Source organism: Procambarus clarkii, chromosome 50 (genome assembly GCF_040958095.1).
Source record: "Procambarus clarkii isolate CNS0578487 chromosome 50, FALCON_Pclarkii_2.0, whole genome shotgun sequence".
NCBI classification, from domain to species: Eukaryota; Metazoa; Arthropoda; class Malacostraca; order Decapoda; family Cambaridae; genus Procambarus; species Procambarus clarkii.
The window spans coordinates 4862244-4887011 of record NC_091199.1 but is presented as its reverse complement, the minus strand read 5'-3'; the positions used below and the strand labels follow the sequence as shown (position 1 = coordinate 4887011).

Here is a 24768-nt window from a genome sequence, read left to right as displayed (position 1 = left end):
AGCTGAAGACGAGTGCAGAAATCTAAAGGACGAGACTCAAGGACAGGTTTACGAAGAAGAAAAGATTGGGGAAGATGAAGACCAGAGTTAACAGAAGAAAAGTAGGAACCCAGTACGGAAGCGACCTGCAACGGGTCCGCCACAAGAGTATCATGGAGGTGAAGGACCGGTGAAACATCGGGAACGAACTTACCCGCAATCTTGCGGATACGCTTCCAGATCTGGGCCAGAGGGGTTTCGGACGTAATTGTTGAGACATAAGATGCCCAACATTCACGTTTAGCCGTACGGATGGCCCTACGGGCCACCGCACTCGCTTTCCGAAAGAAAAGAAAAGAATCGGTCGTCTGCCTACGGCGGTGCCTCTTCCAGGCTGCACGCTTACAGCGGACAGCCCGAGCACAGTCCGCATTCCACCAGGGAACGCACTTCCGTGGACCCCGAGAGGAAGAGCGAGGAATAGAGAGGAGGGCAGCGTTGAAGACAGTGTCATGAAAAAGGAGGAGAGCGCGAGAGAGAGGCAGAAGGGAGAGGTCAGGGAGAGCAGCACTGAGGGTAAATAGGGTCCAGTCTGCCTTAGCAAACTGCCACCTAGGGAAAGAGAGGGAAGGGCGAAAAGAGAAAAAGGAAACAAGGATGGGGAAATGATCACTTCCATGGAGGTCATCAAGAACCTGCCACGTGAAATCTAAGTAAAGAGAAGAAGAGCAGAGAGAAAGATCAAGACAAGAAAGGGTGCGAGTCCGAGAGTCCAAATGAGTGGGCTCACCAGAATTCAGAAGAGACAGGGAAGAAGAGAGGAGAAACGGCTCAAGAAGGCGACCCCGGGTATTCGTCAGAACGTCACCCCAAAGAGAATGACGACAATTGAAGTTACCCAGCAGGAGCACAGGCTCCGGCAAGGAGTCTAGGAGGTGTTTCAAATCAGGAAGAGAAAGTGGGACACTCGGGGGGAGATAAATGGAACAAACTGTGTACCATTTCCCCACAAAGATACGAGCAGCAGAACAATGGAGAGGCGAAGGAAAAAGTAAAGGAACAAAGGGAACATCAGCACGAATCAAGAGAGCAGAAGAATTAGAAGCCCCAGCAACGGCTGGGGGGGGGGGAGAGAAAGGAATAGCCACGAAAACGACCAGGACGAGCACCAAGCATTGGCTCCTGGAGACAGACACAAAGGGGCGAAAACCGCGAAATCAGAAGTTGGAGTTCGAGGAAATTGGCGTAATAACCTCGAACGTTCCATTGAAGAATGGACAACGACGAGAAGACAAAGGACAAAAACAGAGAACAAGGAAGAAACAAAGGCGAAAGAGCAACAGAGCACGTTAAAGAATATCAAGGTCGGGATCAGGGTCAGCAAAGTCAGGGTTAGGGGGCATGGGTAAACTGAGCAAAGACGGAGGGAAGGAAACGGGAGAACAGATCAAAGGTGGGCGGGCGGGGTCCGGAGGAGGAGGAGGAGGAGGAAGAGGAGGAGACAACGGAGAGGAGCAGTCAAGGACAGCAGCAGGAAGAGGAGGGGTAGAAAGAGGGGAGCGAACCTCAGCAAGGGCAGCAACCGAGAGGGAAGCGGGGGCTAAAGAAACCTCCATAGCAGGAACAGGGGGCGCAACCACCGAAATGGGAGGGGAAGGAGCGAGAGAGGCAGAAGTAGGGGCCGAGGAAGAAAGCGAAACCTTACCCGCCGGGGAGGAGGAAGGAGAGGGGCCAGGCTTACGCTTCTGACTTAAAGAGACAGGTGTCCCAGTAACCACGTACTGGGCAACGGATTCTAGCGTCTCAACTGGAGAAGCTGAACGAGAGCACACATGACGGCCGTTTGGAGAGCGATGGACATCAGCCCGCACCGACAGGCGGCGGGGAGAGTCAAGAGACGGAGGGGAAGGATGGGAAGGAGGAACGGATGGAGACGAGGGAGAAGACACAGGAGACACGACAGACCGGGTAGAAAGAAGGGGAACCCCAGACAGAGGACCAGGAGGTGGATCCTTCGGGAGAGAACCCAAAGGAACAGAGGCGAAGGCAGTGGGCATTTCAGGGTCCAAGGCCCGGAAACGAAGGCCCGGAGTCTGAGGAAGGCGGGAAGGACGAGGAGAGGAAGAGCGCAACACGCGAGCATAAGAGATATTAGCATAAGGCGGGAGCCGGCGAACCTGGCGTCTCGCCTCAGGAAAAGATAAACGCTCCCGGTGCTTCAAGTTGAGGACGGCTGCCTCAAGCTTGTAATGGACACACGCACGGGAGAAGGTAGGATGGGCCTCACCGCAGTTGAGGCAACGAGCTTGGGGAGAAGTGCACTCCGACTTAGAGTGACCTTCGCCACCACACAAAGGACAGAGAGAGACAGTCCCGGAGCAGCGGAGGGCACCATGCCCAAACCTCCAGCACTTGTTACAGAGCCGAGGAGAAGGAATGTACTCCTGGACATTCCTTCTGGACAGAGCACCTGGCACCAGCAAGAATGACAGAGGGTGGAAGGGTCCTACCATCAAAGGTAATCTTCACAACCCGGAGGGGTTGACGGCGACTACCACGAGGGGGACGAGTAAACGTGTCCACCTGGAGAATAGAATGGCCCTGGGCAGCAAGGATATGTCGAATATCGTCGTGGCAGTCGCGCAGGTCCCGAACACCGGTCGCAACATGGGGCGGGAGCAGAATAGTGCCAACACTGGCATTCAACTGAGCGTTCTTCGAGACCCGAACAGGGGTCTCGCCAAGGCAGGATAAGGCAGCCAAGCGGGAAGCAGCATCCTGAGAAGGAGCAGCAACGACACGTGTACCGAGACGAGTGGGGTTGAAAGTAATGGAGGCATCCACGGAATCAACGAGATGTCGATAGAGAGAGAAATCGTCAGGAGGCGCAGAATCAAGAGGGAGATCAAAATATTTGGCCCACGAAGCGGGACCAAACAAGGCTTGATAGGTAGCAGAACTGGAAGGAATCGAGCGAGGGCGGCCGTGACGAGGACAGCGGTGAGAACCCCCAGAGAGGGGTTAAAAGGCGCAGTAGTTACAACTAGAGAAGGAGCCGCACCAGGGGACGAGGTAGTCACCACTGGGGGCTTGGGGCTCGACCCAACCACAGAGGAGGGAGGGGAGCCAGGGGAAGGAGTCAGAGAGGCCAAAGGAGGAGCAAGGTCGGGGCCCAATGCAGCGGAGGCTACAGAGCCCGGTCTTCCAACACGGACTAACTCGGGGGCTTGGTCGCCCACCCCACGAGCCTGAGAAGGTAAAGCAGAAACAGCCGAAACAGGGGTTTTCATCATTACGAAAAAGAAAATTCATTCACGAATGTGCCCCCACACCCACCATGGAGCCACAATTAGAGGCAGGACACCCAACAAGAAGCTATCGCCGATCTTGCCGGGGCCTCCTAGGGGTGCGTCGTGAGTATACGCCCCACAAACGCCACCTTAAGAAACCGACAGTCCGTCGAGATCGGGTTCAGTGACGAAAGGGGGATTGACAATAAAAGGTTCCCCTCGCTCTCGACGTCGGGTACTACAGTTCTACGGGTGCAAGAGTATGCCACCTCAGGCACCCGGGCGTCAAAATAGAAGTCCAAGGGAAGAACCAGAATAAGCAAAAGGTCGGCAGGAAACGGCAAGCAGATAGGAGAAGAGGGGGGAGAAAAACGAAACAGAAGGAAAAGGAAAAGGTGCCCAGCAGAATTGGAGAGAACGGCAGCAGGAGCACAAGGCTAGAAAAGGACAGAGGACTGTCCCAAGGAACATCACACTCCGGCAGCCGCCCACTAAGCCCCCACACGGCAACAACGAGCTGAGCGGGGAGGGGGAGATATATATAAGCATACATAACAAGGGAGAAAGTATAAAAATGTTGTGGATTCCTTCTCACATTGGCCTGCAAGAACATGGTAAAATTGACGCCCTTGTTAAGGTTGCAGTAAATAAAAACAGTGTCGCACGGAATCTTGAGTTATCAAATAGGTCCCTTAAAAGTTTCATTAGACGAAAACTCCTGGATGGATTTGAAGAAAGTTGAACAGTGCAAACTGGAACTAGCATGCCCATTGTTTATTACAATGAGATGTGTTTAGTAAAACATGTGTATGGGACAAGTAACAAAATCAGCAGACTAACAGACGTTACTTATAGGGATCTAAGTGAAGTAAAGTGTAAAGTGTGTGGACAAAGACAGGGACACACACTCGAACACTATATCTTGGATTGTAGTAAAATTGAGCCATTTAGAGATAAATATAAAACTCATGTTGTTTGATATGGCAACCTATCTTATTACCATGGATAAAATACCTGAAATTCTTGTGTTGTATCCATATTTCGCTCCCAGTAGATAAACGACATATGAGATTAAGAAATAAGTAGTGAATTGTGAAGACTAATAATAAACAGAAGCTCCTCTATGACTCTGTAATATCTCCATTGCTCAAACACCTATGTATTAGCGATAAGACCTACATTAATGTATAATGACTTACTGTAAATATATAGCTCTTGAAATAGAACATTCTATGTAACTAGCCGACATTGTAATTATAAGGCGTGAAGGATAGATGACATTATTAATGTAATAATCTCTGTTGAGGTCTGATAAAAGGATCACAGAAGGCACAAAAGGTCTTTGTGCTTCCGCTCCCAGGATGGGTATGGGGTGCACAATAAACTAGCCGCCTCCGGCAGCAATAAAAATCAAATCACCGGTACCTGGCCCCAGGCACCATTCGTGGGTAAAATAGTCCTTGTGCTCTCCCTACCCAAGGTCGCGGTTTGTGTGTGCGAGTGGTGTGTTTACACGAGGGGCCATATGCACGTAAAGGAGCCTTCAAAGATACCATCAGTCAGGATTTTGCAACATACTGGAAAACATTATGCTCACCTTTGCACTATTGGTCCATTAAAAAGAAACTTGGAAACATGTCCGATATAAAAGCAGAGAAATTGATGTAACGATGACCAGATTAAGGCTGAGTTGCGTGGTGATCGCCGGCCAGGTCGGACGTTCCTGAGGTCTCTCCGCTCCTGGCTCGTGTTTACGTTGGGTGATCGCTTGTTTGCCACTGACAGGGTGACGTTTGCTTAGCCATGGGGACGTCTCGCCCTCCAATGACGAGGACGCTGTCAGCTGGTCTGGCGTTTACGGTGCCGGTGGACCATCCATTGGTTGGTGTCGCCCTGGTGGACGTGCTGCATGTGCAGCTGTCGGACCTGGTGGGCATCCAGCTGCTTCAGGGCCACCGTGCTGTAGTCAAGTTCCGCCTCCAGGCTGCCTTTCAGGCGTTTCTCGAGCGGTGTGAGGGGCGTGTTTACCCTCTCCCTGATACTGCTGGCTCCGTTAAGGTAGTGAATCTTAGTGTCACCTTGACGTCTGTGACGGTGCATGGTGCTCCCTTCGAATTTCAGGACGACTTTTTAACGTCCTGTTTCGAACGGTTTGGGGCTGTGTTAAGTGTTCGATGGAATAAGGTCGTTGCCGGGCACTGTGTTGGTATGCTTGACGGCTCCCGCACCCTGACGATGTCGCTGAAGTGTAGTGTACCGTCGTCGATGTCCGTGTTGGGTTACACGCTCCGCTGCCAGTACCGAGGTCAACCGCGCACCTGTTATCGGTGTGGTCACGAGGGTCATCTGGCTGCGGCGTGCGACGTGGGAGCAACTGGTCGGGTGCATGTTCTTCGTGCGGAGGATTTTCCGCCCCTGTTGCGTTCGGACGGAGTGGGTGCTGTGCCTGAGGCGCCTGACTGCCTGTCTGCTGCTCCGCCTGTTGAGGCGAGTTCTCTGGCCCGTGCGACACGTCAGGTGACTGCTGTGGCCCCTGGGGTTGTTGAGCCGGTGTGTGAGGGTGACGGGGCGTCGCCTGCGCTGCGTGTAGTGAAGGGTGTCCCGGTGGAGGTTCATGTCCCACCCCCGCCTGTGGATGTGGTAACGGCTCCCGGGGACGCGGGTTCTGCTGTTTTGGAGGGGGTGCTTCGGCAAGGTGAGGTGCCTGCCGTGCCTGTGTGTGTTAACGACTGTAGTTCTGCTCTTTCCATTCCTTTGCAGAAGCGTGCACGTCGGTGTTCTGAGGCTGTTTCCCTGGATGATGTAGACAGTGTGGGTGATGTGGCCTCTGTGGACTCTTCGGACGGTGCGGGTGTGGCCTGTACTCACCTAATTGTACTCACCTAATTGTGCTTGCGGGGGTTGAGCTCTGGCTCTTTGGTCCCGCCTCTCAACCGTCAATCAACTGGTGTACAGATTCCTGAGCCTATTGGGCTCTATCATATCTACATTTGAAACTGTGTATGGAGTCAGCCTCCACCACATTACTGCCTAATGCATTCCATTTACTAACTACTCTGACACTGAAAAAGTTCTTTCTAACGTCTCTGTGGCTCATTTGGGTACTCAGCTTCCACCTGTGTCCCCTTGTTCGCGTCCCACCAGTGTCGAATAGTTCATCCTTGTTTACCCGGTCGATTCCCCTGAGGATTTTGTAGGTTGTGATCATGTCCCCCCTTACTCTTCTGTCTTCCAGTGTCGTAAGGTGCATTTCCCGCAGCCTTTCCTCATAACTCATGCCTCTTAGTTCTGGGACTAGTCTAGTAGCATACCTTTGGACTTTTTCCAGCTTCGTCTTGTGCTTGACAAGGTACGGGCTCCATGCTGGGGCCGCATACTCCAGGATTGGTCTTACATATGTGGTGTACAAGATTCTGAATGATTCCTTACACAGGTTCCTGAACGCCGTTCTGATGTTAGCCTGTGTGGATGTAAAGATGGTGGCCGTGCCTGCGGAGGGGCCTGCTGGGCGTAGTGTGGTGCGGCCTGTCTCGAAGCGTTCGCGGCGGGCTCGGAGTGTGTCTCCCCTTCGTGGTGTGCCTTGGGAGGAGGTGGGGGAGTATGGTGCTCAGCTGGCGTCCCCCGCCGTAGATGATGGTGCTGTGCGGGGCTCCGAAGTTGCTACCTGTGTCCCCCTTCCTGTGTCACCTGCTGTTGGAGAGTTACAGTACTTCTCTTGTGTTCAGAAGTTTGCTCGCAAGAGGCGTGGCCACCTGGGTGGAGAGCCTCGCCTTGGCCTCTGTGAATCTTTTATTCCTCAGTTTAGGCCCCTTGGTTGGGGGCATATTAATTCGTTGTGCTTGGCATGCATCAGGGTTCACAGGCCTATTTATTTAGTGTACCTCAGCCACCTTTCGTAGCCTAGAATTTTTAGCTGTGTTTGGTGTCTGTTCTGTCAGGAAGTAGCCTCCAATGCCTAAGTTTCTTGTTTGGCTAACTGCATTCAGGTCCTTGCAATTTCTACATGGGCTTCTGCCCTAGTTTGTTATGGATTGGCCCATTGAGTCCACACTTACTGTGTGAGCTTGAAGCGTGCTCATCATCATTGCTACTAAATGATGATCATTCTCTCTAACTCTGCCATGCTGCCTCCTGGGATCGTAATATTGTATGAGCTCACTTATTCAAATTCCACTAAACTGGATATTTGGGTTATCCAGCCCAAATCGCAACTGGATAATTTTCTGGTAAAACTTCGCCATATCCGGATAACTGGAGGTTTGGCCAGATACCGTAGACGGGCATAAAGTTTAAATCCAGTTCATATAATTTTTGGCAAAACTTTGCTATATCTGGCCAGAAATCCGGATATTAGGTTACATAAATTTTCAAGAAGTACCCATTTAAGGATCTACAGTATCAAACAAGAACAAAAACTACAACAAGGTAAGCTTTAGTTTCTCTTTTAAATTACATTTATAGTGTGATTTATAGTGTGTGTGGAAGTTCAAATTATGATGGAGTACAAAAAATGGTGAATATTGTATGGTTATTTTTAGACTTCCTCTGTAAGAATTCTGCTTATCTGGATGTCTGGCTTATCCGGTGAGGGGTCCTTCCCATATAGTCCGGATAAGCAAGCTTAAACAGTACCTATAACCCTGAGTCCTGTGAGGTTTGCTCTCGATGGGTCTGTGATAGGTTTGCTCTCTTTGGAAGCTTATTAGGCAGCTGTCGCTTTACGAGCGAGGTGTGGTTCACCCAGCTTCTGGTTCTTCCCGTGGATTTGGCTCAGAAGCATCTGAGAGTATCAGAGATTAATCAGGATTTAGCTCAGAGTGCAGCTCGGCCTTCTACGGGAGTGGCTCCATTCACTTCAATGTCGGAGGCAGTTGAGCCTTCTGATCCCGTTGGTGTTTCTGGGATTTCTCCATCCTAACGACCTCTCCACTTCAAACCTCCTTGGTAGGCTGCCTTTCTGTTTCAGGCATTGGGCGAGGACTGTGGCACTGCCCCAGAGCCTTCATGGCTGGTTTCAGAGACTAGTGGGAAGCCTGAGGAGCTGGGATGATGATCACTTTGGGATGAAGATCACATGTTCTGCCTTCGCCTTGCTGCCTGTTGGGTCGGGGACACCTTTGACCCCGAGTCCTGAGGGGTTTGCTCTCCCTATGTGGCTCTTCTTTCTGACCCTCCTGATGAGGTTGGAACATATCAGGCAGATTCTGCTTTATAGGTTCACTTTGCTCATTTATAGTGGTCTAGCTTATGGATGCACTGACGCTGCCCAAACTGCTGTTTAGGGAACCAAAATTGGAGGTGCTGATGAACTGAACCATGGCTCAATCCGCATCTTCTCTTCCTTTCCCTTCAGGCATGGTTTGCTCTTCCCCCTGATCCTCCCCTCCCCCTGCTTCCAACCCCAAATTGTCTGAGGGTTTCTAGATCGGGGTAGGGATTAGCTCGGGATGTGGCTTGGCCAGCTCTGAGGAGTAGCTGTTTCCGAATCTATAATAATAATAATAATTTTTATTTAGGCAAAGGTACATACATAAAGAGATTTTACAAAGTTTGTTGGCTTTATAGATAAAAGCTAGTACATACTTTGTGCGGAGTGCACAATCTGGTGCGGAGGCAGTTGAGTCGGTTAGTCCTGCTTAGGCTTTGGGGTTTCCTTTCATCCAGTTCCTCCCCCCCTCTTCTGAAGCCTTTGCCCTGGACTCTGCTTTTCTAACCCAGCTGGTGGGCAAGAACTCCAGCTCCTCCCAGAGCCATCAAGTGTTGCTTCCGGGGCTTGGGGTGGAGTGTGATATTGGCCCCTGGGTCCCCTTTGTCTCCAGGTGATTTCTTTGAGGAGGGTCCTATGTTGTAGGGGGAGGGGGTTTCAAACCCTCCCTTTCTGTACGACTATGATTTGGATGCGGCTCCCCAAGGGTTTATCCCTCCCATTCCAGCCCGTTGTCGTCGTGAGGGGTCTTGGTGGGAGGCTGTCGGTGTGTGATGCTTCATGGGATAGCATTTCCTCTGTCCTTTTGAAGTCTTATGCTCCTGCTGCTGTCTTTACAAATTTTGCTGGTTTCTTTTTCCCTCACGTTTCATTTTTCCTTCTCACCTCTTCTCCTTTCTGATTGTTCCTTCCAGCCGACTTGGTTCTGTTCTTGAATATTCTTTCCGTTGTGTTCTGTTTTGACGCCGGGTGATTGGGAAGGCGCAGGTACTACAGTTCTCTCACCCTTAGAACTGTCGTACGTGACGTGATCGAGCGAGGGGAATCTTTTATGTCAAACCCTGCCTTCGGTGCCGAGTTCGATCTCGACGGACTGACGGTTCTTAACCCGAGGTCTCGCCGGGTACCCCTTCTAGTCAGATATAAAGCAGTACACTGTTCACTTTAAGATATTCTGGTCATCAGGAAGGCAAGAAACAAACACAGGTGTACACACAAGTTCTTTTATTAAAATAACACCATCTCTGTGGATCGTCACTTAGGGAGTTAAACATACGCTCTCCTCTATACTGTACTTAAACTTGAACACCAACCAACACACCCTACAAACACTGCCCCTGTGCTGTGTAGCCTCTGTTGTTTGGTGTATGGTTGAGGGAGTGGAGGGGGTACGGTGTTTCACTGGTGGTTGTGGTTGAGGGAGTGGAGGGGGTACGGTGTTTCACTGGTGGTTGTGGTTGAGGGAGTGGAGGGGGTACGGTGTTTCACTGGTGGTTGTGGTTGAGGGAGTGGAGGGGGTACGGTGTTTCACTGGTGGTTGTGGTTGAGGGAGTGGAGGGGGTACGGTGTTTCACTGGTGGTTGTGGTTGAGGGAGTGGAGGGGGTACGGTGTTTCACTGGTGGTTGTGGTTGAGGGAGTGGAGGGGGTACGGTGTTTCACTGGTGGTTGTGGTTGAGGGAGTGGAGGGGGTACGGTGTTTCACTGGTGGTTGTGGTTGAGGGAGTGGAGGGGGTACGGTGTTTCACTGGTGGTTGTGGTTGAGGGAGTGGAGGGGGTACGGTGTTTCACTGGTGGTTGTGGTTGAGGGAGTGGAGGGGGTACGGTGTTTCACTGGTGGTTGTGGTTGAGGGAGTGGAGGGGGTACGGTGTTTCACTGGTGGTTGTGGTTGAGGGAGTGGAGGGGGTACGGTGTTTCACTGGTGGTTGTGGTTGAGGGAGTGGAGGGGGTACGGTGTTTCACTGGTGGTGTATGGTTGAGGGAGTGGAGGGGGTACGGTGTTTCACTGGTGGTTGTGGTTGAGGGAGTGGAGGGGGTACGGTGTTTCACTGGTGGTTGTGGTTGAGGGAGTGGAGGGGGTACGGTGTTTCACTGGTGGTTGTGGTTGAGGGAGTGGAGGGGGTACGGTGTTTCACTGGTGGTTGTGGTTGAGGGAGTGGAGGGGGTACGGTGTTTCACTGGTGGTTGTACAACGGCCTCCTGGGAGCTGTGGCCGGAGTAAGGTGTAGTTCCTACGCTACAAATTGGTCTGATGGGTGTATACAGGACTTGATAATATATTTGATTATGTCTAGGTTTCAAAGGATTTAATTGCCAAATAAAGGATGTATATTTTCTGAGTTACCTGCAGCTTTTGACATGTGTAAAAGGTATAATGATAGTTGTTTGCAAATTTATAAAACTTCAATTTTTGTTATCAGTAAATGTCAATAATATGGTTGTTGAAAAATGCATTGGACATCAAATTTCCTAACTGATAAATTAAGAATCTTTTCTAGCGAAGCGAGGTGGTAAAATTGATAAAATTTAATTCTGTATATTCAGTAGCTTGTAATAATTTATTGATGCTTTCTGCAATAGATTTAAGATAAGGCCTCAAATAACACTGTTGTGTATAGGTAAAATAAAACATTGTCAGGTGCAGTTGTCAGCCAAAAATACTTAAACAAAAAATACGAAAATAAAAAAATGAACCCAAGTAAACTAACAAGTTAAATCTGGTTCCCATTACTATGTTATATATATATACTGAACATTCTATTATTGTAAATAGCAAATCATGCCTCATTAGATGTGGAATATGCCTTAAAAAAATACTGGGTATTTAAAATGTAATAACCTACTCTCTTCTCTCTCAGGTTGTGAAGGTATCTTGACTACAAAGCTCTCTCAGGTTGCTGAAATTATGAGACTATAGTACCTGTCACTGTACAGGCACTGTTACTGCAATTACAACACTCTCATTCACTAAACTCACATTCAGATGTTCATAGAAAAAGATTCGATACAAATCATAATATGCCTATTGAAGATGGGCATTCACATTAGAGGTGATTCCCCTGTATGGCAGCTCTTTGCTCTTCCACAGTGTTTTGTGTCTATCATTCAACACATTTTTAACATAGTGTGAGTTTGGTCAATATTAAGATGCTGAGAAAGAGAGAGAGAGAGAGAGAGAGAGAGAGAGAGAGAGAGAGAGACAGAGACAGAGACAGAGACAGAGACAGAGACAGAGAGAGAGAGAGAGAGAGAGAGAGAGAGACAGAGAGAGAGCAGACTGTCATGTACATAGATAAACAACACATTATGAACAAAGAAATGACCTGACCCTGATACCCTGTCAGTTAAGTCCAAAATAGATCAACATTGTTCATCTATATCCAATATAATTTGTGTATACTTACAATAAGAATATCTGTGCAGATATGTAATTAAACTTTAACATCAATTCAGAATGCGACCACCACCTTTATATGAAAATACTTCACTAGGATGTACTTCCTAATTATTAAAATCTTACTATGAAATACTATATAAAATATTGGACTAACTCCTTTATAAAATCAGCCACACAGATAGGCATTAACTGATGCAAAAGAAGGTGGGTGTCTCCCCTTCAGTTCGATTTTCTGCAGTCATGAACATCGCCCAGTGTGTGTGTGTGTGTGTGTGTAGCAAGAGAACATCGCCCAGTGTGTGTGTGTGTGTGTAGCAAGAGAACATCGCCCAGTGTGTGTGTGCAGCAAGAGAACATCGCCCAGTGTGTGTGTATGTGCAGCAAGAGAACATCGCCCAGTGTGTGTATGCAGCAAGAGAACATCGCCCAGTGTGTGTGTGTGTGTGTAGCAAGAGAACATCGCCCAGTGTGTGTGTGTGTGTAGCAAGAGAACATCGCCCGGTGCGTGTGTGTGTAGCAAGAGAACATCGCCCAGTGTGTGTATGCAGCAAGAGAACATCGCCCAGTGTGTGTGTGTGTGTGTGTAGCAAGAGAACATCGCCCAGTGTGTGTGTGTGTGTAGCAAGAGAACATCGCCCAGTGTGTGCGTGTGTGTAGCAAGAGAACATCTCCCAGTGTGTGTGTGCAGCAAGAGAACATCGCCCAGTGTGTGTGTGCAGCAAGAGAACATCGCCCAGTGTGTGTATGCAGCAAGAGAACATCGCCCAGTGTGTGTATGCAGCAAGAGAACATCGCCCAGTGTGTATGTGCAGCAAGAGAACATCGCCCAGTGTGTGTATGCAGCAAGAGAACATCGCCCAGTGTGTATGTGCAGCAAGAGAACATCGCCCAGTGTGTGTGTGCAGCAAGAGAACATCGCCCAGTGTGTGTATGTGTGCAGCAAGAGAACATCGCCCAGTGTGTGTGTGCAGCAAGAGAACATCGCCCAGTGTGTGTGTGCAGCAAGAGAACATCGCCCAGTGTGTGTGTGCAGCAAGAGAACATCGCCCAGTGTGTGTGTGTGTGCAGCAAGAGAACATCGCCCAGTGTGTGTGTGTGTGCAGCAAGAGAACATCGCCCAGTGTGTGTGTGTGCAGCAAGAGAACATCGCCCAGTGTGTGTTTGCAGCAAGAGAACATCGCCCAGTGTGTGTGTGCAGCAAGAGAACATCGCCCAGTGTGTGTGTGTGCAGCAAGAGAACATCACCCAGTGTGTGTGTGCAGCAAGAGAACATCGCCCAGTGTGTGTGTGCAGCAAGAGAACATCTCCCAGTGTGTGTGTGCAGCAAGAGAACATCTCCCAGTGTGTGTGTGTGCAGCAAGAGAACATCGCCCAGTGTGTGTGCAGCAAGAGAACATCGCCCGGTGTGTGTGCAGCAAGAGAACATCGCCCGGTGTGTGTATGTAGCAAGAGAACATCGCCCAGTGTGTGTGTGTGCAGCAAGAGAACATCGCCCAGTGTGTGTGTGTGCAGCAAGAGAACATCGCCCAGTGTGTGTGTGCAGCAAGAGAACATCTCCCAGTGTGTGTGTGCAGCAAGAGAACATCGCCCAGTGTGTGTGCAGCAAGAGAACATCGCCCGGTGTGTGTGCAGCAAGAGAACATCGCCCGGTGTGTGTATGTAGCAAGAGAACATCGCCCAGTGTGTGTGTGTGCAGCAAGAGAACATCGCCCAGTGTGTGTGTGCAGCAAGAGAACATCTCCCAGTGTGTGTGTGCAGCAAGAGAACATCTCCCAGTGTGTGTGTGCAGCAAGAGAACATCGCCCAGTGTGTGTGCAGCAAGAGAACATCGCCCAGTGTGTGTGCAGCAAGAGAACATCGCCCAGTGTGTGTGCAGCAAGAGAACATCGCCCAGTGTGTGTGCAGCAAGAGAACATCGCCCGGTGTGTGTGCAGCAAGAGAACATCGCCCGGTGTGTGTATGTAGGAAAAGAACATCGCCCAGTGTGTGTGTGTGCAGCAAGAGAACATCGCCCAGTGTGTGTGTGCAGCAAGAGAACATCTCCCAGTGTGTGTGTGCAGCAAGAGAACATCTCCCAGTGTGTGTGTGCAGCAAGAGAACATCGCTCAGTATATGTGTGCAGCAAGAGAACATCGCTCAGTATATGTGTGCAGCAAAAGAACATCGTACAAAAACTTCTCATGTGGAGAATTTGCTGCCATACACCATGCGATTAGCTGAATGACTGCACATTTGCTTCAGTGCCTTGTCTGTGTATTACCTATATACCTTTCTATGTACATGTGTTTATGTACCTGAATAACGAGTGGGAACATTATGCTATGTTGAGTTCTCACAACATTAGTTCAAGTGCTGCATATTTGGCTAATAAAAATAGGTCTTTAACCACATACAAGAAATACAATAAAACATTCGCTGCAGGTGATACCACTGCAGGTGAACATTCGCTGCAGGTGAGATCCACTACATGCGAACATTCGCTGCAGGTGAGATCCACTACATGCGAACATTCACCGCAGGTGAGATCCACTACATGCGAACATTCACCGCAGGTGAGATCCACTACATGCGAACATTCGCTGTAGGTGAGATCCACTACATGCGAACATTCGCTGTAGGTGAGATCCACTACATGCGAACATTCGCTGTAGGTGAGATCCACTACATGCGAACATTCGCTGCAGGTGAGATCCACTACATGCGAACATTCGCTGTAGGTGAGATCCACTACATGCGAACATTCGCTGTAGGCGAGATCTACTACATGCGAACATTCGCTGTAGGTGAGATCCACTACATGCGAACATTCGCTGCAGGTGAGATCCACTACATGCGAACATTCACCGCAGGTGAGATCCACTACATGCGAACATTCGCTGCAGGTGAGATCCACTACATGCGAACATTCGCTGTAGGTGAGATCCACTACATGCGAACATTCGCTGTAGGCGAGATCCACTACATGCGAACATTCGCTGCAGGTGAGATCCACTACATGCGAACATTCGCTGTAGGTGAGATCCACTACATGCGAACATTCGCTGTAGGCGAGATCCACTACATGCGAACATTCGCTGCAGGTGAGATCCACTACATGCGAACATTCACCGCAGGTGAGATCCACTACATGCGAACATTCACCGCAGGTGAGATCCACTACATGCGAACATTCACCGCAGGTGAGATCCACTACATGCGAACATTCGCTGTAGGTGAGATCCACTACATGCGAACATTCGCTGTAGGTGAGATCCACTACATGTGAACATTCGCTGTAGGTGAGATCCACTACATGCGAACATTCACCGCAGGTGAGATCCACTACATGCGAACATTCACCGCAGGTGAGATCCACTACATGCGAACATTCACCGCAGGTGAGATCCACTACATGCGAACATTCACCGCAGGTGAGATCCACTACATGCGAACATTCGCTGTAGGTGAGATCTACTACATGCGAACATTCGCTGTAGGTGAGATCCACTACATGCGAACATTCGCTGTAGGTGAGATCCACTACATGCGAACATTCGCTGTAGGTGAGATCCACTACATGCGAACAGTCGCTGTAGGTGAGACTCATTACATGTGAACATTCTATACAGGCGAGAGGCACTACATGCGAACATTTGCAACATGTGATACCCACTACATGTGAACATTCGCTACAGGTGAGACACAGTACATGTGAACATTCGCTACAGGTGGGACCCCACTACATATGAACATTTGCTACAGGTGAGACACAGTACATGTGAGACACAGTACATGTGAACATTCACTACAGGTGGGACTCATTACATGTGAACATTCGCTACAGGTGAGACCCAGTACATGTGAACATTCACTACAGGTGGGACCCCAGTACATGTAAACATTCACTACAGGTGGGACCCCATTACATGTGAACATTCGCTACAGGTGAGACCCAGTACATGTGAACATTCACTACAGGTGGGACCCCATTACATGTGAACATTTGCTACATGATGAACAATTACTGCAGAAAAAATATGACCACTAGATCTAGAGGAGCTTGATATGGTAGAATTATCACCCGCTGGTTTATTATCATTTCTCTTAGGAGCCTTTCCGTGTGCCTGTCTTACGTTGGGGTTGGAACTGCCAGTCAGGGGCCTCCTGTTGACAGCACCATTGGAGGTGTGTCTCCTAGTGTCTGAGGGCCCCCTGCTCTCCTGGCACAGGGAACCATCAGGCGGGGTTGACGTCTCATAGTTCCGGGGTTTCAATCTCTGGCCAAAAGGGCACAACACATCCAAGTCATTTACTCGGTATTCCACGACAGGAGATAATTTTTCGTCCTGAATAATGCCCGAACACTCAATCTGAAGACGAATGTCTGTCGAAGAGCAGGTATTCTTCGATCTACGCACTTCAGGAGTCGAAAAAGGGCAGGTGTTCAGAGAAGACTTTCGAATCTCGGGACTTGAGACATAAGTATGGTGGGTGTCCTGCTCCAGGAAGGAGACGCGAGGGCCGTGCTGCACATGGGTGCTAATTGAAAATGGAAGGTCGGCCTCTGTGACACCATGAAGAAGTGGAGTGGAGAAGTTAAGAGTGTAACGAAGATCAACTATTCCCTCATCCTCTGGCTCTGTCCGTGACTTGATGGGACTTCTCTTCACTAGTCTTGAACGTTGAAGAGGGTGAGGAGAGGCAGGGAATGCTCCTAGTCTGGGAGAACCTTCATTGTCATCCTCCTCCTCCTCTTCAGCTTGTCTTCGAGCTTCTTCTTGGTCCTCGTGAAACCTTTGAGCATCAAAAAATATTTGTGAGGGGCTGAATTGCGTATTTTTCTCTTCATCTTCTGCACCATCCGCAGGGAGGCGGGTGTCTGAGGGTCTCCGAGGAGGACAGACCATTGTGAGAGAGGGTAAGGACCGGTGAAGCGAGCGAAACAGTCTCTCCCTCTTCACCCTCCTGACAGTGGTGTCGTCGCTCTGAAGGTACTGGGTGTGAGGCGCTACCAGCACCTCCCCAAATGCTTGGCCGCCACCACCATTATCTCCCCCACCAGGGACGTCATCCTCTGCTACCCCGCCACCACCATCAGCGCTGTCAACGCCACCACCATCTCCCACAATCCTCTCACCACCAGCTCTCTCACTGTCTGAAGCAGTCGAAGATACAGACCCCTGAAAATAATTTATAGGAATTAGTTTTAAATTATGAAGTATAGAACTTTGACAAGAATATAAGATTATAAATAATTAACAATAATAATAATAATAATAATAATAATAATAATAATAATAATAATAATCCATATCTATAAAGTAGAGTGCTATTTGTCCAAGGTTCGAGGCCAGATGCTTGGGGCTAGTCTCGAGTAACGTTTAGATAGTGAGTGTCGTGGGGTATGTGCTCATCAGTGGTGGGTGCACCACAGTGCATCAGTGAGTGTCCGCACCACTGAAATAAGTACACCATGACATGGTCTCATGTTGTGCCCAATGATGAGAGAGAGAGAGAGAGAGAGGGAGAGAGAGAGAGAGAGGGAGAGAGAGAGAGAGAGAGAGAGAGAGAGAGAGAGAGAGAGAGAGAGAGAGAGAGAGAGAGAGAGAGAGAGAGAGAGAGAGAGAGAGAGGGAGAGAGAGGGAGAGAGAGGGAGAGAGAGAGAGAGAGAGAGAGAGAGAGAGAGAGAGAGAGAGAGAGAGAGAGAGAGAGAGAGAGAGAGAGAGAGAGAGAGAGAGAGAGAGGGAGAGAGGGAGAGAGGGAGAGAGAGAGAGATGATTGGGCACATGTTTACATTTATTTTAATTATTTCTCATAATTTTACATTATTTTTTTAACGGTGCCAGATGTTGGAAAGTTTCCAACACTAATACATCATTATTGTATTATAATGCATCATTATTGTATTAACCTGCAGTAATTACTAAAACTACTAATATGTAGAATTAATTCAATTAATGTTTCCACTGCGAAACCATGTTTGCCAAATTCTTCCACGTCAGAGTGACGACGTGAGGAACGACAGAGTGACGACGTGAGGAACGACAGAGTGACGACGTGAGGAACGACAGAGTGACGCCGTGAGGAACGACGGGCTGAAACATGAATCTCTACACATTTAGTTACATCTAAACAGTTTACTTAATTACATTCCTTTACTAAGGATAATCGTTTATTTAGTTGATTATTTACGTAGTATATTATTGCTTACTGAACTCGTTCATTTAGGTGTATTAATAACTACAGTGGAAATTATTACAGTATAAAACGATTTATATAAAATTTGTTAAAGCTCTCTTAATAAGCTGACTTGCATTGTGCAAAATATATTGCACCTTAATACATTTATTAGTGACATAAGCACTTGTCACTAGTCCGTACTCCCCCCGATTAATTATAAGTAAAATAAAATACTTTAAGCTCGAGAATGCTTTGAGCGGGCTGCGCATGCGTATCGCAGCCAGGGAAGAAGGAGAGCGTCACTTGCTGCTGAGACTCCGACTAGAGACGCCATATTAGCAGCGTGCAAGGGAGAAACATTCCCCTGTGAGGCGTGTTCTGAACAGCGTCTGTGCCCATCATTACGGTCATTGCGTTTAACTGGCCTGAAGATCGGTCATTGCCTTTAATTGACCAAGGGCGCATTCTACTCTTGCTCTGAGACCTGAGAGGAGGCGTCTTTACATTAAGATCACGTGGTCTAACAACACTAGTTGTTGTTTAAATACGCGTCTATGAAGATAGTTACGTCCCGCAATTAATCGTCCACAACAGTGAACGTCGAGGACTTGCAGACGCGATACCGGCTGACCCAAGTGTTCCAACATGCCTACGTTAAGTATATATTGTAGTTTAATGCATCATTCTATAGTTTATTACTGTGGGTAGCCTGTCGTTAGGATATTCGCCGACCACAAACACAACGTTAGTTTCTTTCAAATTTATTCTCCAATTTCAGTGAATATTGGAATAATTTTCTAGCCTAGTCAAATGTTACTCAATTTTCCCTGATTACAGCGTGTAGGCGAGGACCAACCAGGCATTCCTTCCTCCACCTATGATGTTCACCACTGGTGTTTCTGCCTTATCTGGACGATGTGATCACGGCTACCACTAGTGAAGCGGGTTTAGTGAAGTCGTCATACAGCTAAGCCTCTCTAATTTCTATCGTAGAATTTTTGACTCGTGCTAGCATTATTTAATATGTACCTTTTATGCATATAATATTCAAGAGGAGTAACATAACTCAATAATTTACTGTTCAATGCTCAATAAATTTGCACCTAATATTTCATAGATTTGATCATTTATTATCTTATGATCTTTTAGAATCTACATTCAATTCGGATTCTAGAACCTTTACTAACATCATTAATGAACTGGTGACGAATCACACTAGTGCCTAGATATATATGAATTTCTAGTAATGCTCCCCCAATGTTGATGTTTGAGGATTTTAACTCACTATTAATTATTATTACAGTCCATTCATGCTCTTTAAATAATTGCTAAATAATCTAACATACATAGGCTAGGTTCTACAGTGTCAGTCTTATAATCTCTTTATTTGTTTTCCCTCTTTTCTCAAAAGTGAGTGGTCCTTTGAATATATCGATTTTCTTAATTAAATATTCTTACATTTGAGTTAAAGTTCCAGATACCCAACACCAGATCAACTGAGTCACTGGGTCAACCTGAGTAACCTATCTAGCGTGTATGTAATTACCTTAGTGTAGTTACAGGATGAGAGCTACGCTCGTGGTGTCCCGTCTTCCCAGCACTCTGTCATATAACACTTTGAAACTGCTGATGGTTTTGATCTCCACCACTTTTTCACTTGTTTCAACTGTCTACCACTCGGTTTGTAAAATAAAACTTTCTAATATTTTTTGGCACCTTTGTCTATTTAGTCTAAATCTATGACCTCTTGTTCCTGAAGTTGTTGGTTTCAGGAATTCTTCTTTGTCAATTTGGTAGATTCATGTTATTATTTTATAAGAGGTGACGTATTGCCTCTTTTTTTCTATTTTCTAGTTTTGACATAATTAATGTCTGTAGCCTTTCTTCATAGCTCTTGTTTTTCAGTTCTGGAGAACATGCTACAAAAGCCATTTTGTAACATGCCTTTGCACCTTTTTCAGTTTATTGACGTGCTTTTTGTGATATGGGCGCCATTCAACTACTGCAGTTGAGAAACAGCTTTTTCAGTATTTCGTCATCCATGTGAATAAAAGCAATTCTGAAGTTGTAAAGCACAGCCTATGCTCCTCACACACAATGTCCTTTATGTGTTCATCTAGTGACACTTTATTACAGTAAGTTGTGTCTGGTCTATTTTCTCCTCTTCCATGGTCCATAACATGGTATTTATTTACAATGAATTCCATTTGCTATATGGTGCTCCAAGCACTTATTTTATCTAGGCCAGTTTGAAGAGCATGACAATCGTCTAAGTTTCTTATCTTCCCTAGTACCTTAGTATCGTCAGAAAACATCATATAATTCTGTATTCCTTCTGGTAGATTATTTATGTAGACAATGAACATTACTGGTGCAAGAACTGAATCCTGTGGTACTCTGTTAATAACACTTCCATTTCAGATACATTGCCTCTGATTACCGGTCTCGGCTTTGTCAGAAAATTTTTCCTCCACCTCAGCAGTCTCCCTGTCTCCAGTCTCCATCACGTTCCAGTTTCCAAAAAAATTCTTGTGTGGGACTGTCAAAACCTGTTTTCGTGTGTGACTGTTTTTTTTTGGGTCCAGAGGGATCAACCCAACCATCCCTTTCCTGTAGAATTTCTGTGGCTATATTTGATTTGTTACGCAGAATCTTCCTGTTCAAAGACCATACTATCTGTTATTATATCAATACTCTCGGTCGTTCTATCCATTTGATTAAAAAAAAAATCTGGGGGAAGCCCCTTGAGGTTCCCTGAAGCTATTATCAGTGATTCAGTGCCATACTACTAGGTACCATCATTCGAGGAGTTCTTTTTGACCTATCGAGGACCAGAATCTGGCCCCTAAAAAGAGGTGCAGAGAGCGATGGCCTATGAATGCTTTACATTTAAAGTTAATCATAATTGCCACCACATGGGGAGCACCCAGAAAGTTAGGAAAAACAAATCAGACTTTTAGATGGTTAAACGAGACTGCAGCCTCAAAAAAATCCCAAAAGAACTCTCATAATAATTAAAACAAATCCATCTCTTCCCCCCATTCTAGCCTGTGGGGAGGAGGGAAGCGGACTGTGTCAGCCGGCCTGCACCACTTCTCAGTTTTGTAGCGAGCAAACTTATACTCGCTCCATTATCTCATTATCTTAATAGGCATATTTAATTAGCATTAACTACGTAAGCTATAATCCTATCCCTATTTACAGGTAACGGTTTTTCCAGCCTCCTATCTTATTGTGAGGTGTAGTCACCGTATATAAGCAAGCGATTTGAGAATAGCAAACCAGTACAATCTCTAGTCAAGAATGTAGTACTCGGTGTAGGTAGTTCTAATCGACCCAAGACGCTACAGCTTCGACACAGCAGACAGCAGACTACGACCGCATCGAGCTACAACGCTCTCCCTCCCCGAGTTCAGACACTCGCAATTCCCAATCGAGCCGCCACACTCTCCCACACAGAGCTTCGCGACTCCGGCCTCACTCAGCTCTCTGCTCTGCTCCAAGCTCCGTCTGAACGTTTACGACAATGCCACCAACCGACTACTGTAATCAAGACTACTAAATAAATATGAAAACTCACTAAACAATGTGTATCTAATCTACCCAACAACGTATCATAAATGTACGTTACAGTTTTATTCTGATAGTATTGGGTCGTTGTCCTAGGCACACTGGTTCCAGTCTCCTTTCGTCAGCTAAGTGGTGTTTTGCCTTTTGAGGCAGAATGACCTCGTGCTACCTGTAGTCCACTTGGGCTCTTTGGAACACAATTGCATTGCCAGCTGTTTACGTTCGCTACTTTCGGCTATCAAGATTCTGGAAACCCTGTGTGACAATGTCAACGTCATCTGTTGAGCGCATCCGAGCCCATTTTCTGTTCCCCGGTGGAAGGTTGTGATCTTACTGATACCTGTGTAGTTTCCTTCTTACTATTCAATTTTTACTCATTAGAAGTAATGTGGAGGGTACCTTGGTCGACAAGAGTTAGTTCACCCAGGGCAGTCCTGATCTCAAAACTTGTCCAGTGGGCCGAGTGGGCCGAGTCAGTGGGGACTGTGATTTGTCTGTGATAATCAGCGAAGTATTGATGATTGAACTGACGTAACCCGGGATGGTCCAGTTAAGTTACGAGATGGAATTAATGTCTGTCTGTCCTTTAAGTTAAGGCTTATAGGCGAAGCCTTTTTAGGGGAAGCAAGCCAGCGTGTTGCTGGAGAGTAGAAGTGGTGTTTTGACCCTGTGACAATACTGTGGGGAACTGGCCCATGATTTACTGAGAACGGTGGACTCGCCGGCGTGAGTACCGTAGGCGAAAGAGTCAGAGAAGGTACCTTGAGTGTAGTATAATAGAAGATAGAAGTGAACTTGCCAGGATTTAAGATCGCAAAAGTTCTTTTGTAGTGTTCTGTGTGAAAGTGACACCTGCATTGTTATGTACATAAGTGCATATAATTAAGTACATGTAGTGATGATTTTGTTTAGTGCTGTTTACCCTCATTCCCGTTGGACTGAGTATTATGCCATTCTTAATAACTTACCTATGACTCTGATCTGGTAAGAAGAGTCATTAAGGCACAATAGAAAGTTTGAATGGAAAGAATCCGGTTATTGGCTAAGTGAGGCCGTAACACCCTGCTCTGAGGCTGTTTTTATATGAATTTACTTAGCATAAGCCAGGAGGAGGTTTTAGTGTGTTGGAGCTGCATGTGCTCAGGGTTCTCTTCCTTGTGCAGTCCTTAAGGAGCCATTATGATGGAAAAGGTAAAAGTTGTTCAAGTTCAATCAAATTTTATTTGCTAGTTGTGTATGAAAATGGCTGCAACTGGTCCAAGTTTCAGTATCAAACCCCTAAACAGAAAGGGGGGGGGGGAGTTTTTTTTCAACGAATTTTACACATTTTCAATAAATCAGTACAACCACAAATTTCAAATGAAATCTTTTCTATGACACTCTTTTATCACATTAGCATATAATAAACGATTTGTCAAAGGGGATTATCCAAAATATGTTTAGTTTTACTAATACAAACAGTCAAAGTTCCCCCAAAATTTATGCCAATATTTCATGTTTGCAAATATTTTTAAAATCATTAAATGAACTTAGGAATAAAATGTTTTAGAGAGATTGTAGAGACGTAAACTCTACATGTAAGGTGTAAGTTTCATATAAATTGAATAAAAAATGAAAGAGGACTAGAAATTTTATGTTACTTGACCATAACTGAAAATAAATGAAGTCAGATTCTGCCACTTGTGGTTGAGGTTGACATCAACCAATTTCCACTAAAATTGGCACCCTTGCAGATAGGTTTGTAAGGTGTATAAGTTTGATGCAAATCGCCCGATAAACAATAAAAAAAAAAATCGTGAAAAAAAATATTTTTTAATTTTGTCATGAAATTAGTTATTAAAATACTTTATTATATGCTATTGTGATAGCTTAGTCATAGATAGGATTTCAGTTGTCACTTGTGTTTGTTAATTTTTGACTATTTTTGAATATGTTTGAAACATAATTCAATATTTTGTTCTCCCTATTTATGCTACGATGCTGAGACTTGGACCTTAAGTGCTACCCTTGCACAGTTAGGGTTATCTTCTCGGGGGTGTTCGGGAGACATTCCGTTTTAAGGAGTCACCTTGTTTGGGATGGTTCCCCACCCTTAAGGTAAGCTGGTGGTCCTTGACTCTGTCTTTCCTTTGAGTTGGTTTTGGCTGGGGGGCGCACTGTGGTATGCATCTCCAGTTACATCTTAAGCTAATGGAAAAGTGCGCCGACATTTCACCCTGGGGGTTTTGGGCTTTCTGTTTGTCATTGTTGTCACTTCGCCCTTTTGTGCTTGGGTTTTTTCTTTTTCGCCTTATTAGGCGAAAATACTCCACCTAGGGTATGTGTGGTTGAAGTCCCCATGTTGTCCCCTTGGCCTTTCCATTGGCTTAAAGTAGCCAGGGTTGCCTGTACTATTCAGGGGTTACCGGCATAGCACTGCAAGTGCCTGGGCTTCCTGCACGGTTCATTTACCCTGTAGGTCCTGGACAACTCTTGTGGGCTCAGTTGTACTAGATACTTCTTACGAGCCTGCTCTTGCTTTGTGTGACTTGAGGGTTGTTAGTAGCGTGTGCCACCGGGCGATGTTCGTATGTTCTGCCACCGCCATGATGTCTGTTGGGTTCGTGATACTTCGTCCCTGAACAACCCCTCGGTACAGGAGGGGTTGGGTGTAGTCCTGAGTCATGTGGGAATGGTCCCCCCTCCATTTTATTTGTTGTACCCATTCCTCTGTTGACATCCAGAGTTTTCAGGCAGTGACCGCTTTACACTTAAGGTTTTGTGTTGCAGCCGTCTAGGTTGTGTGCCCAGTTGAATGCCCCGGATTTACCACACTTGGAGTGTCGGTTTTTTGGGGAGATGGTAAATTCGACTGTGGTTCTGTCCATACCTTCTCTTCCTTCTCTGGTGAGCAGGGTTCGCCGTTCTCACACCACCCCTTGCTTCCGGCTCCGAAACGTCTAAGGGTTTCGAAATCGAGGCGTGATTTAGCTCAGGATGTGGCTTGGGTGGATCTGGGGTTTGCCTTTTCCGATACAGTTGCAGAGGCAATTGAGCTTCTAAATTCCACCGAAGCTTCTGGGTCTTCATAGCACACCCCATCAAAGCTTTTCCCGTGGACTCTGCTTTCCTTCCCAGGCAGTGGGCGTGGGTGAGAGCTCAGCTCCTGGACCCCTTTCTGCAGTCTCC

General features: G+C 47.0%; 1 protein-coding gene across 1 annotated transcript in view; it reads right to left on the bottom strand.

The window, feature by feature from the left end:
- Positions 1–15030: 15030 nt before the first annotated feature.
- The window catches only part of LOC123772757 (uncharacterized), a gene marked incomplete in the record, with an annotated part of 455577 nt that continues 445839 nt past the window's right edge, over positions 15031–24768 (bottom strand). The window contains 1 exon segment of the mRNA XM_069303388.1: positions 15031–17030. Within this exon segment, the coding sequence (XP_069159489.1) occupies positions 15840–17030 (1191 nt within the window).